The sequence below is a fragment of the Elaeis guineensis genome, chromosome 3 (genome assembly GCF_000442705.2).
Source record: "Elaeis guineensis isolate ETL-2024a chromosome 3, EG11, whole genome shotgun sequence".
Lineage (NCBI taxonomy): Eukaryota > Viridiplantae > Streptophyta > Magnoliopsida > Arecales > Arecaceae > Elaeis > Elaeis guineensis.
The window spans coordinates 3,749,546-3,761,760 of NC_025995.2; the positions used below are offsets into that span (position 1 = coordinate 3,749,546).

General features: G+C 39.8%; 1 protein-coding gene across 2 annotated transcripts; it reads left to right on the forward strand.

The window, feature by feature from the left end:
• The first annotated feature begins 2,396 nt into the window (after positions 1-2,396).
• On the forward strand, positions 2,397-8,011 carry LOC105042483 (disease resistance protein RGA2-like). 2 transcript variants are annotated; one of them, XM_073253557.1, is made up of 2 exons: positions 2,397-6,426; positions 7,243-8,011. In XM_073253557.1, the coding sequence occupies exon 1, from the start codon at positions 2,948-2,950 to the stop codon at positions 6,335-6,337; it is 3,390 nt and encodes a 1,129-aa protein (XP_073109658.1). In that variant the 5' UTR covers positions 2,397-2,947; the 3' UTR covers positions 6,338-6,426; positions 7,243-8,011. The 2 variants fall into 2 exon arrangements, with proteins under 2 accessions (XP_073109658.1, XP_073109659.1); XM_073253558.1 differs by having other exon boundaries at positions 7,454-8,011.
• Positions 8,012-12,215: the final 4,204 nt, after the last annotated feature.

Sequence of the window (12,215 nt, forward strand, 5' to 3'; positions counted from 1 at the left end):
CCGAGGTTCGCAAGTGGAGCTGTAGTCGATGAAGGAATGCAGGTCTGAGGTCGAGATTGGGCCCGATGCAGGTCGAGGGAAGATGAACTCACTCATCGCCGAAGGTTAGTCAGCCAATGCAATCGGCTGAATGCTGATATCCGGTCGGGCCCAAACAGCTGCTTGGATGCGCCGACGATCCCTGTGGTTGGCTTTGGAAAATTGGCCATTGAGGAAGCGTTGGCTGACCCGTGTAGGGCTCGTCAGAGGTTAACTGACGGATTCTTGTCTACTCAAGTTGTAGGGCGCTGACGAGGGATCAGCGATAGCTTGGCATTCTATCTAGTTGGGCTTGGACCTCTTGGGCCTTGGGCTTCTTCACATTGTCGGCCCATACAAAATTTTTTCCAACAATTACTTACATAGATCATTGTTTGAATGTACAAGTCATAATTCAAAACCAACAATTTGATTGAAACCTAGAATAACTTATGGTATGCATTAAGTATCATCTAAACTACACAGAATTAAAAGAAATATAGACATTCAAGTTCACTAGGATGGAGGAGGGCCATGAGAACTTGCGGGATTGGAGGGGGGCTGCCGGAACTTGCGAGGATGGAGGGTTGGGCTTCTTCTTTTCTCTCTCTACAAATCGAGACTGAGATCGAGATTGGAATGGATATCAAAAAAATCTAAATAAAGATAAGCGCTTTGAGTCGGATCTGCCCCACTCATCTATGCAACATTAGACTCCTCATACTCGTCTCAATGCACTGAGCACAATTGGATGGTCAGGTTCGTGAAAGAAGATCAATTATTCTTTCACATGAATGGTGGAACCAAACCCTTAGCCCGATGGGATTAGGCTCATTTTATTCAAAAAAACCATTGGTAAATTGAATGAGAGCCCCAGTTGCATGACCAAGAATGATCCAAGAGAGTCAATAAATTTGACGTGAAAGCCAATTCAATATGATCCAGGAGCAAGAACCGCCACATCAGAAAGTCAATTTACAAGCTAAATTTTTGAAAACTATAACTTGATCATACGACGTTTAATTTCGATAATTTTTTTGTTTTTGAAATTGAATAATTTTTTCGAGATCTATGATGTGATGCTGCCCCTCAAGGGGGCAGTGTCCCTAGCAATCAAGACAACATTCCTTCATCTAGGCCTTGAAACTGATCAGTCAATCCAAAAAAAAAATTTTCCAGATAAGATTGTGACCAAACATAGCTTTCCAATCCAAAAAGAATCCGGCAGAGTGAAAGAAGGCAGAGTTAATATAGAAGTCGAAATTTACCTCATGAAGAATTTTAACTTTTTTCAAATTATTTTTATTAGATATATTTAATTTAGATAAAAGAGTCTCTTTAAAATTAGAAAAGGAATCTAATCCAATTTATACAAGGATGGACCTTATTATAATAAATAGAGGATATGTACCTCATTTTTAATCAATGAAAAAAATAAAAGAAAAAGAAAAGGGACTTGATCCTTGCTTTCAAAATTCTTCTCTTCTTTTTTTTTTTTTTTTTGAGATATCCAAATTGAATAGATTGAAAAAAATCTTTTTACTTTCTGATCAAATTAAAAACCAACTCTCAACATAAACTAATTGTAGAAGTTTACGGATGCTATATTGTAGTAGTAATTCTATGCTATATTATGCTATATTGATTTAGCATGCTAATGTAGTATTGTTATATCAGCAATCACGACTAATATTTCTGCAACTGCTCCCCTTTTCTTGTACACTATTGCGGTCCATGTTGGTAGTGGCTCCTTTTCTATCCTCTCTTTTTGCAATTGATATTTTTATTGGTAGGATATTTTGCTCCATAATTTATTTCACTTCTTTCACCCAAGTCACGATTTTTGCTTCCCATATTATCTTACATTGTTTCTCTTCTCCTCTCACGATTGACGGCTCCAAAAGCAATAAAATAAATAAACAATTAAAATATAGCAAGTCATTTTGATATTAACAAATTATCAAATTTTTTAGAATATGCTTGATTGTTTGGATCAAAAGTTCTATAAGACTCATTGAATTGGAGTAGCATAACTAGAAAAATCAGCCGACTAGACTTATTTAGATAAAATCTAGAAGTCGCTGGAGTGGATTGACAAATTTTTATTTTTTTCTTATAAAATTTGGACCGGCTCATTCTATTTCTCAATTTTTATTTTAATAAATTTAGTTTATATTGACTTTTCATGTTATGCCGGCCCTTTACGCTTCGCCGAACGTCTGGTTATCGTCTTGCGTGGCCCACTTCTCCCTCGTTATTCAAATTGGGTAGGTCGACTCCCATGTCAAGTCCCCACCCGTCCAGGTATCATCTCCCCAATGTTTTTTTGATAAAAAAATAGAATACACAAACTCTTGCTGCCTGAGAACTGAGGTAAATACATTATATTATGTTATATTTTTTCCCGTGGGCAAATCACAGTATGCCTGGTCGCAGCTCTCGAGGCAGAGGTCACGTATCCGTTCATCAGACGTTGGCTGATTGAAGCCTCGCAGCAGAACCCGATTCAGATTTGCGACTCAAACACCCACACCAAGAACAACCAACAGAAGGAAGCCACATTAACAGAAGTTCTGGGTGGAATACCTTCGAGGCGTCTTGTATTGGTAAATAATGCCTCAGCGGTGTTTAAAGTGTAATTTTGAAGAGTAGTAAGAATGCTACATGGCCCACTTGTTGTTGTGATCGCAATTTTTCTGTCCGAATTTTGTCGATTTCATCCTGCTGGTCCACGCCATCCTAACTCCTCAATTTCTCCATCCACTAATTCGTCATGTTTTGGCTGCCCCCTGTCATATGGTTTTAAAAAGTCCTCGCTCTGGACGATTCAACCACCATAAGTCTCCATTCATTTGAATCAAGACTCGGTAGAAAAGATCAAAGCTTCTGATAATTCTTCCATCTGTTACTCCAACCATCCTCCGAAATCATGGCACCAATAGCAATAGCTGTTGTTGTCAGTCCTGTTGTGAGTGTGGTGGTGAACAAGTTGGCCTCTGTTTTATGGGAGGAGCTGGGACTGGCGAGGAGTGTTTACACTGACATCAAGAAGTTGCAGAGCAGGTTATCAACGATCCAGAAGGTGCTTGATGATGCAGAAAAGAAATCTATCACCAACAAACCTCTGCATGATTGGTTGCAGAAGCTCAAAGATGCAGCTTTTGATGCTGACGACGTGGTGGATGAGTTCCAGATTGAAGCACTGCGGCGAAGAATAGAGAGACACGACCGCATGACCGGAAAGGTGCGTGACTTCTTTTCCTCGAACAATCCAATTGCATTTCAATGTGATATGGCTGGCAAGATAAGAGAGATTGGGAAGAGATTTGATGAAATTGTAAAGGAGAACAAGGATTTTGGTTCGATGGTGAAGTCTGACTCAGATAGGCCTGTGAACCGTGAGACCAAGTCATTAGCTGTTGATTCTGAAATTTATGGAAGAGAAGATGAAAAAAATGAGGTCATACAAATCTTAGTCGACGAAGACAATGGCCAAAATATCTCAATCCTCCCAATAGTTGGCCTTGGTGGTATTGGAAAGACTACCCTTGCTCAAATAGTCTATCATAATGATAGGATTGAGAAGCACTTCGAGCTCCGAATGTGGGTGTGCGTGGGTGAAAAATTTGATGAAGAAGTGATCTTGCAGAAAATGATGGTGCAAGTTCAAGGGGAAACAAAAGATTCATCCACCCTAGAGACCATGTCATCTTTCTTGGAAAAAGAATTGAGAACCAAAAGATTTCTTTTGGTTCTTGATGACCTGTGGAATGAAGATGAATTGGAATGGGAAAAACTAAAACCCTTGTTCGTGCATGCCAAATTAGGTAGCAAGATCATTGTAACAACACGCAGCCAACGTGTTGCTTCTATAACTGGAACCATCGTCCCACCATACAGACTGCAGGGGCTACAAATTGATCACTGTTGGACTCTGTTCAAGCAAAGGGCATTTAGATTTGAGAGGGAGGAAGACAACCCAGAATTGGTGGACATTGGATGGGAGATCATGAAAAAGTGTGGAGGTTTGCCTTTAGCAGTAAAAGCTCTTGGAAGCTTGATGAACTCCTACACAGAGTTACAAGAGTGGTCAGCTGTCTGCAAAGATTTTGAAGTAGGAGGGTTACCCATGGGCGAAGCTGGAATTCTCCACGTACTAAAGTTGAGTTACGATCATTTACCTTGTCACTTGAAATGGTGTTTCACGTATTGTTCTGTGTACCCAAAAGATCATAAATTTGAAATACCGAGATTGATTCAGTTGTGGATGGCTGAAGGACTTATTGATACATCAGGTACTTCTCAAAACGCAGAAGACATTGGCAAGCAATACTTCAATCATTTGTTGTCGAGGTCATTCTTTCAAGATGTCCAAATGGATGAGTACAATGATCCACGGACATGTAAGATGCATGATTTAGTCCATGATCTTGCATGTTCCATCACAAAGGATGAAACTTTAGTCATGGAGGGGGATACGAAGAGCATTTCACATGGATGCCGTTATCTATCAATAACAAATGCTCATGGGTCATCAATTGATTTAAAGACAATTTATGAAGCAAAAAAATTGAGATCGCTTATTTTTTCGGAGGCACGACATGGTCATATTGTTGATGTGGATGAATTTATATTCAATGCAACAAAAACTTTCACTCGGTTACGTGCATTGGGCTTAAGTTACAGTGGAATGCAAAAGTTATCAGATAGAATAAGCAGATTAAAGCATCTACGGTTCATTGACCTATCATATACGCAGATTGTGACATTACCTATCTCGATCACCACACTTTACAATTTGCAGTCATTGAATCTTAAAGGATGCGCCCTGCTAAAAGAATTGCCTGAAGGTATAGGTAACCTACGCAACCTTAGATATATAGATATATCATGGTGCACTAAGATTACGATGTTACCTACCTCTATCATCAGACTTTCTAGTTTGCAGACCTTGAATCTTGAAGGTTGCAGAATGCTAGAAGAATTGCCTGAAGATATAAGTAATCTACGCAACCTTAGACACCTAGATACAACAGAATGTGACAATTTGGCTTGCATACCTCGTGGCCTGGGCCGATTGAGTAACCTTGAGACATTGCCGATGTTCATTGTTGCTCGGGAGAATGGGCGCACCATCGCAGAGCTGGGACAGCTGAACTCTATTCGAGGTAGGTTGAAAATTAAAGATCTGCATCATGTGAAAGATCCAGATGAAGCCATGCAAGCAAACCTGAGGGCAAAGACAAGATTGAATTACCTGAGACTTGAATGGAACAAAGGTCCGGGTGAGGAACATGAACCATCATCTACTGAAGTGGAAGTGGCAGAGGGTGTATTTGAAAGGCTCCAACCTCACCATAATCTGAAGGAGTTGGAAATCCATTCTTATATAGGCACCAGATTACCCAATTGGATGTCACCTTCTTTCCCGAATCTAGTTAAGCTTGAAATGTGGGATTTCAAGAGGTGTGAACATCTTCCACTTGGTCCATGGCCCTCATTAAAGAGTCTGAGATTGTATTCTATGCATGCCATGAGGAGGATCGGAGAAGAGTTTTATGGGGATGGTGGCGGCATCGCATTCCCGTCACTAGAGGATTTGACTTTAGTAGACATGCCCAGTTTGGAAAAATGGCATATAGAATCAACGATGACAGGAAGAAAGATGGCATCCTTCCCTTGCCTTACCAATTTGTTGATACAATCATGCCCAAAATTAGCCGTGCAACCATGCATCCCATGCTCCGTGGAGACTCTTAGAATTAGAAGCAGCAGTGAGATGCTGTTGTCAGCAGGGAGCCTTGCAGGGTTGTCCAAACTCAAATATCTGGAAATTGTGAGCTGTGGAATATCATCATCATCTGGGTGGTGGGATGGGTTGCAATATCTTATCGCCCTTGAGCGGATAAAAATTTGGAATTGTGGTGAGCTGACTTGTTTGCCTGAGGGTATTACGTACCTGCCCTTACTGGAAATCCTTGATTTAAAGGCAAACAAAAATCTGAGTCTAGATGGGGAAGGAAGGAAGCAACAGCAGCCCACTCCCTTCACTGCCCTCCACTATTTAATAATAGATGAAGCTGATATGTTGACTGCTTTGCCAGAGTGGGTAGGAGGCCTCACATCACTCTACAGTCTTCGAATTTTGGATATTCCCAACCTAGCAATGCTACCAGATAGCCTGCAACACCTCACTGCACTCGAAGAGTTGTGGATCTCCAACTGTCCCCAGCTGGTGAGGCGTTGCGAGAGGGAGAAAGGTGAGGACTGGCATAAGATTGCTCACATCCCATCCATCAACATCTGGTCGAGAATATAAAGAGAAAGAAGATAGAACCGAGGAAGAAGATGGAGAAGAAACAAGAGAAAGATGTACCTTCATTGCGAAATGCATGGGTCATAGCCAAGGTGGGAATATCTCAATCTGGCGATGAACTATCTTTATTGGTGCATACTCTTCTTTGATTTTTTTTTTTTCCATTTTATTTAATTTTTTATCAAAAAAAATGTTCCAGTTTTTCAGTGCTTGTTTGGATCTTCTAAGACTTGAGTTACCATCCACCTTGTTTCTTTTTCTTTTTCTTTTTCTTTTCTAATGTAAATGATGGAAACCTGTGATCTTTTTATTAAGAATATGAACAGGGTACATCAAACCAAAGTAATGAAATTTGTGCTTTGCCTTATTTTAAGTTTTGAATCCTTCTTGGCACGCTCTTATACAATTTCAATCAATATTGTCTCTCAGTTGATTGATTGATGCCTACTACCATATATGTGTGTTTCATATGTTTTTCTTTAGAATCTACTATTTTCTGTTAGTAATTGACTCCTTGTCATGCGTCCTGCAAGAATTTGTTAAAATCTACTTTTTAACACAGGACAATCTTATCATCTACTCTAAATCTCCTTGTACGGCTTTTTTCCTTTATGCAAAAGTTAGACTTAATTGCTGCTTAGTGTGCTTTTCCCTAAAAATCAAAATCAATAACTACAATCTGATTCCTAGAGCCTCTTGATATGGGTTGTCTGTTTCTTACTTTGAAGTTTATTTTTTCAACATCAGCATGCGACTGAAAGACATTAGAATTACTTTGAAGTATATGGCTTAAGATTCGCCTCTTTTAGTTGTAATATTAGCATCTACATATGCATTTTGTGTCTATTTAATTGTGTTTAAGATGACTAATTGCAAGTCCATTTATTGTAACTTGTACATTTTGCTAGGTTCCTTGTAAGCCTGATAATCTACGTGTGACTCTAACCTGGTAAGGCAAAAAAAAATGCTGCAATCTGATTGACAGTCATAATGATCATAAGTTGAGTTGTACATATCGAGCCTCTTTTATTATATACTCGAGCTTATAATTCTCTTGCTATTTTATGTAGTCCCAGCAATTCTGCTCCAGTTCAAGGTATAATGTATTTTGATGCTCAGGTGGATCCAATAATTATTCTTAAAGCAAGGAGCACGAGTCAAGTGATGGGAAGCCCACTTCACACTTTTGGGATGGGGTTTGCTTCAGTTCTCCAAGATGGGCATTTGTACAATTGACAATCTCCATCTCATTGGATGGTTCCGTTGTTAACTTGTGGATGGCATCAAACTCTTGAAGTGGAGTATAAAGATCTTGCCAGAGAGCAAAAAGGCAGTACCTAATCACCCAACTGTGTGGCCCTACCATAAGAGGATATATAAGTGCACCACTAAATGACGGGCTTTGAAGGATAAAAAGAGCATTTTATGACCTCTGAAACCATGGAGCAGATCTTTGCTGGGAGCTATGGAAAGAGAGATGCGAGAATCTTCACTAAGAGAAGCCCTTCGGTGTTTGCCACTCTACAGAAGTCTTTGCACACATTCCACAATTGGGAGTGCTTATGTTCAGCAAAAAGGATGGATAGTCATAGGAAATTATGGAATAACCTTTCTTTTTTATGATAAAAATTATCGATTAACTTGACGGCTCTTGTATACATCGACTTCCTTGGTGAATTCTGGATCTTGTCTTTGTATCTTCTTCATCTTTTCTGTAACAGCCCAGGTTCTTGGGCCTATAATCCTTGACGGCCCAACGAAGAAAAAAAAAAAAAATTTACAGAAGGAGGAAGACTCCTAATCGGAGTCTTCTTCCTTCCCGTTCCGATGAAATCGGACTCGAGGAGTCCGACTAGGGTAGAAAACCTTCTCTATAAAGACCCCCTTCTTTCTTTAGGATCTTACAACAAAAATTTCGAAGAAATTAAAAGGATTGAGGGATTTTTTTTCAAGAGAATGTCGTGAGCGGTTGATCGGAAGAGAAGGGCCGCCGGAGCTGTTTTTGACCGCCGGAACAAGGTACGTTCCTTCTCCCTTCTTTTCGAATTGATCCTCCGGCCATCGGTGTGCTTGGAAACCGGCGAGATGCCGATTCGGGCTCAAACAGGGACACCCCTGTTTGCGTTGTTCTCTCCTTCCGTCGCCGGCAGCGAGGGGTGGGGCTGCCACCGGGACGGTAGCCTCACCATCGTTGGAGTTGCCAGAGAGGATGGCCGGAGATGGCCTACTTAGCCAGATGAGGGGGAAGCGTTCGGAAAGGATTTGGGTCCCTTGTTTTGATCGTGGAGAAGAGGAGAAGAAATCTCTTCTCTCTTCTCTAAATAAAAATTAAATTATATATATATAATAAATAAGTAAAAATAAATAAATAAATAAAAAGGGACATAGGTAAGAGTTTCGATAAACCTCAATATATAATTTTTTTTTAGAAAATTAATTTGGTTAAATTGATTTGTTTGATAGGAGAACAGTCCAACGACCAGGGGGACAACGAGTAGAGTTTTGATTTTCAGACTATAAGGCTGTGAATTTGATTTCTCATTGATCGAAGTAAGAATCCTGTACATGATCATCACTGTATATATGTTATTTATTCGTTAGTCTTATAATGTTGAATTTGCAATACTGAATTTATAATCGATGAGTTTTCTATGCTTGAGACACTGATATATGGCTTATATGAATCTTTTAAATATAAGCATGTTATGAAAAGATTTTTATGATTGATGGTATGAGTCTTATGGATATGATTTATCAATTTCATCATTCTATAATTTGAAATAATTCGATAAAATCAAGAATTAAATGAAAAGGATATAGTTTGGACTAGCCTCGACATATGGATCAGCCGGCCACGAGCTCATGCCTGAGACAGCCCACCAGGAGCTCATGCTTGGGACAACCCCCACTGGCTTATAGGTGGATCAGCCGGCAAGGAGCTCATGCCTGGGACAGCCCACTAGGAGCTTATGCCTGGGACAGCCTCTCACGGGCTTTCGTATGTGGGACAGTCGGCCAGGAGCTCATCCTGAGACAGCCTTAAAAGGCTTATATGAAAGAAAAATTGGATTGGAAAGAGATTGAGGTATGGTCTGGGTTAGTCCAAAGTCAAAAAGGGATAAAAGATTGTCAAACCGAAGATGTGAAAAGATGCAACATATAATATGTAATTCAACAATGAATGAAGGCTTCACTTGATGATATATGATGATCCATATTATTAAATGCATATTTATGACAATATTTCAGTTATTATATACATATGAGTCTTCACAAATTATATTGGTTTCAGAAATATTATTTTTATCTACTGGCTTGATGTACATGTGCAGTGATTTTTACTAAGTTGGAGAAGCTCATATTTTCTTCTTTTTTTTTTTTTTTTAGACTTACAGGATGCTTAGTTTGGATGGTTTGGGCGAGAGCAAATAAGAACTGAAGCCTTTAGTAGTTTAGTTAGTTTAAATTCTCTGATACTAATGAATATTTGAATAATTGTATTGAACAAAGTTTACATTTGATTTGAAGTTGTGACTCGGTTGATTGATTTGGTATTTACTTGGTTATTTAAATTTTGAAGTGTTAAATTATTTAGATCTTACATGATCCTCAAGGCGCTGCTCTAGGGTTTGTGTGGCCCTGTCACGTGCCCAACTCAGATGCTTGAGTTTGGGGTGTGATATTTTCTTACATAAATCCTTTCATTAGTAAATAAGGGGAAGCTTCTTTCTTCCTCCATTTTCCATAAAAAAAAAAAAAAAAAAAAAACCCGTGGAGCAGATGACTCTAACCATCAAACGTTGATGCTAGAACCATCAGTTTGGTGTCCCTTTTTTATGCTTGGAATGCACCGCACTTAATAATATCTCAAGGTTACTTGGCCGAAGCTTTTGTCAGCCTTAAGCCAGGCACACAAAACAGTAGGTTGCACCCTAAGATGAGCTTAGGCTGACCTTGAATTAACTATGAAACCAACTTTCCCATCACGAGTTCACTCACCTGTGCATGGACCTAGCTCGGAAAAACATTTTTGTGTGTTTCACCTATGGAGTCCCTGAAAAGATGAATTGAGCCAGCGATATTGAGGATTATTTTGTTTCCTTTTTTTTTTTCTTCATTAAATAGTCTTAATTATAAGATCTCTTCGATTGATTATAATTTAATACCCTTTGATCTATGTCTTGGTTTGCTTTAATAATCACCATAACCGCATTATTTTGGTTTTAGACTGCTTCGTGATGTTACGCATGTACGTAGGTATGTAAACCATATTTGGAATGGGCATCACATGGTTTATGACCTAAAGAAGACTCACTAAATTACAATTACAAAGGCCATGAGAAAAACATTAACGAGAAAAGCCCCTTCTCTCTTCTTAAACCAGATTAACTTAAACTGCTTTCAAAAGGTATGCAAAGACTTGACTATCTCTAGAGAATAATCTCGATGCATTCTTAAATTGAATTCATCATGAGGTTTACATCACAAATATCACCTTTGTTTTCTTTCTCATCTTTTCTTTTCTCACTTTATAATTGCATTTAGTTCTGATAGCTGAGTTGAAACGGCATCTGCCAGTCGGCCTGGCTGGTGCTCATGAGATGGGCCATGCAGATAATTTAGTCCAGGGCCAAACGAAGAAGAATTTTGATGGTTTATCAATAGGCCAGAAAGTCTTCATGCCATTCTTCAATTAGGGTGCTTGAGGGTCAAGGCAATTATAATATCAGTGACCCATATCAGCTTTCAGGTTGGTGATCGATCCAAAATACATCTATTTATGTATATCAAATTAGGAAGTTCTATATAGGTTATTGATTAGGACGGGAAATGAACTCGGGTTGGCCCAAGGCCCACAAAATCGGTCTGGCTTCGGGTCGGATTTCGGGCTCGGTCCAAAATCATTCGAGTCGGATTCAGATCATAAAAATAAAATTCGTTTTGCTTTCGGATCGGACTCAAGTAGACCTTTGATCCGGTCAAAGCCCTGCCCAAAGTTCAACCCGAATATCCGGTCTGAGCCCAATCTCTTACTCAAATTGATTTAGACCAATTACCTAATTTGAGTTAACCTGATTTTAATTAATTAATACTAATTGATTTAGCCAATTAGATCGAAACCTAAGCCCTTCCAATCCCGGTGTTCCATTTGGAGACTCGGTCACCCCCGGTGTTTTCTCACAAAAAAAAAAAAACAAAAAAAAAAAAGCAAAGCCCTAGTCCCCTGACTCTTGGTCGTCTGATCCCTGGCCAGCGCCACCGCAGCCACCGCCTGATCCTGAAACAGGAATAGGAGCTATGATGAAATCGGCGGCAGTGGGGAAGGGAATGATGGAGCCGGGGCCAGCACTGGCGATGATGCCGGCAAGTTCCAGTGGATGCCGTGAAGCCCAGCGAAGCCAAGCGGAGGAAGACGGGCTCGGGCTAGCCCAATTGGGCTTGGGCTGGGCTCGGGCTGGTTGTTTTCCAAAATAATTAGGCTTAAGCTTGACCCAAAATCCAAAAAATTTTTCCGTGCCAGGCTTGAATAGAAGTTGAGCCCGGCTCAGCCCGATCAAATTCCAGCCCTCTTATTGAGACATCTCAAATTTAATCTACATGATGTGGCATTGCCAACCAATCAGAATATGACATGGACTAGCAATAGAGTCCATCACCTCAACCAACCAGATTCTGCCACAGCCATCCTAAGGACATACCTAGAAAATCAAATCTCTCTCTACCCGATGATAGCTAATCGTAACGGTGAAATGGCCTCTTTAACTATGAGATCTATATTTCATGAGATCATAACAAACTCCTGGATGTGTAAGCAGTCATCCCCAACCTCCCTCACACATCTCTAGTATGACAGGTGATTCTTGCCGATATATACTCTTCA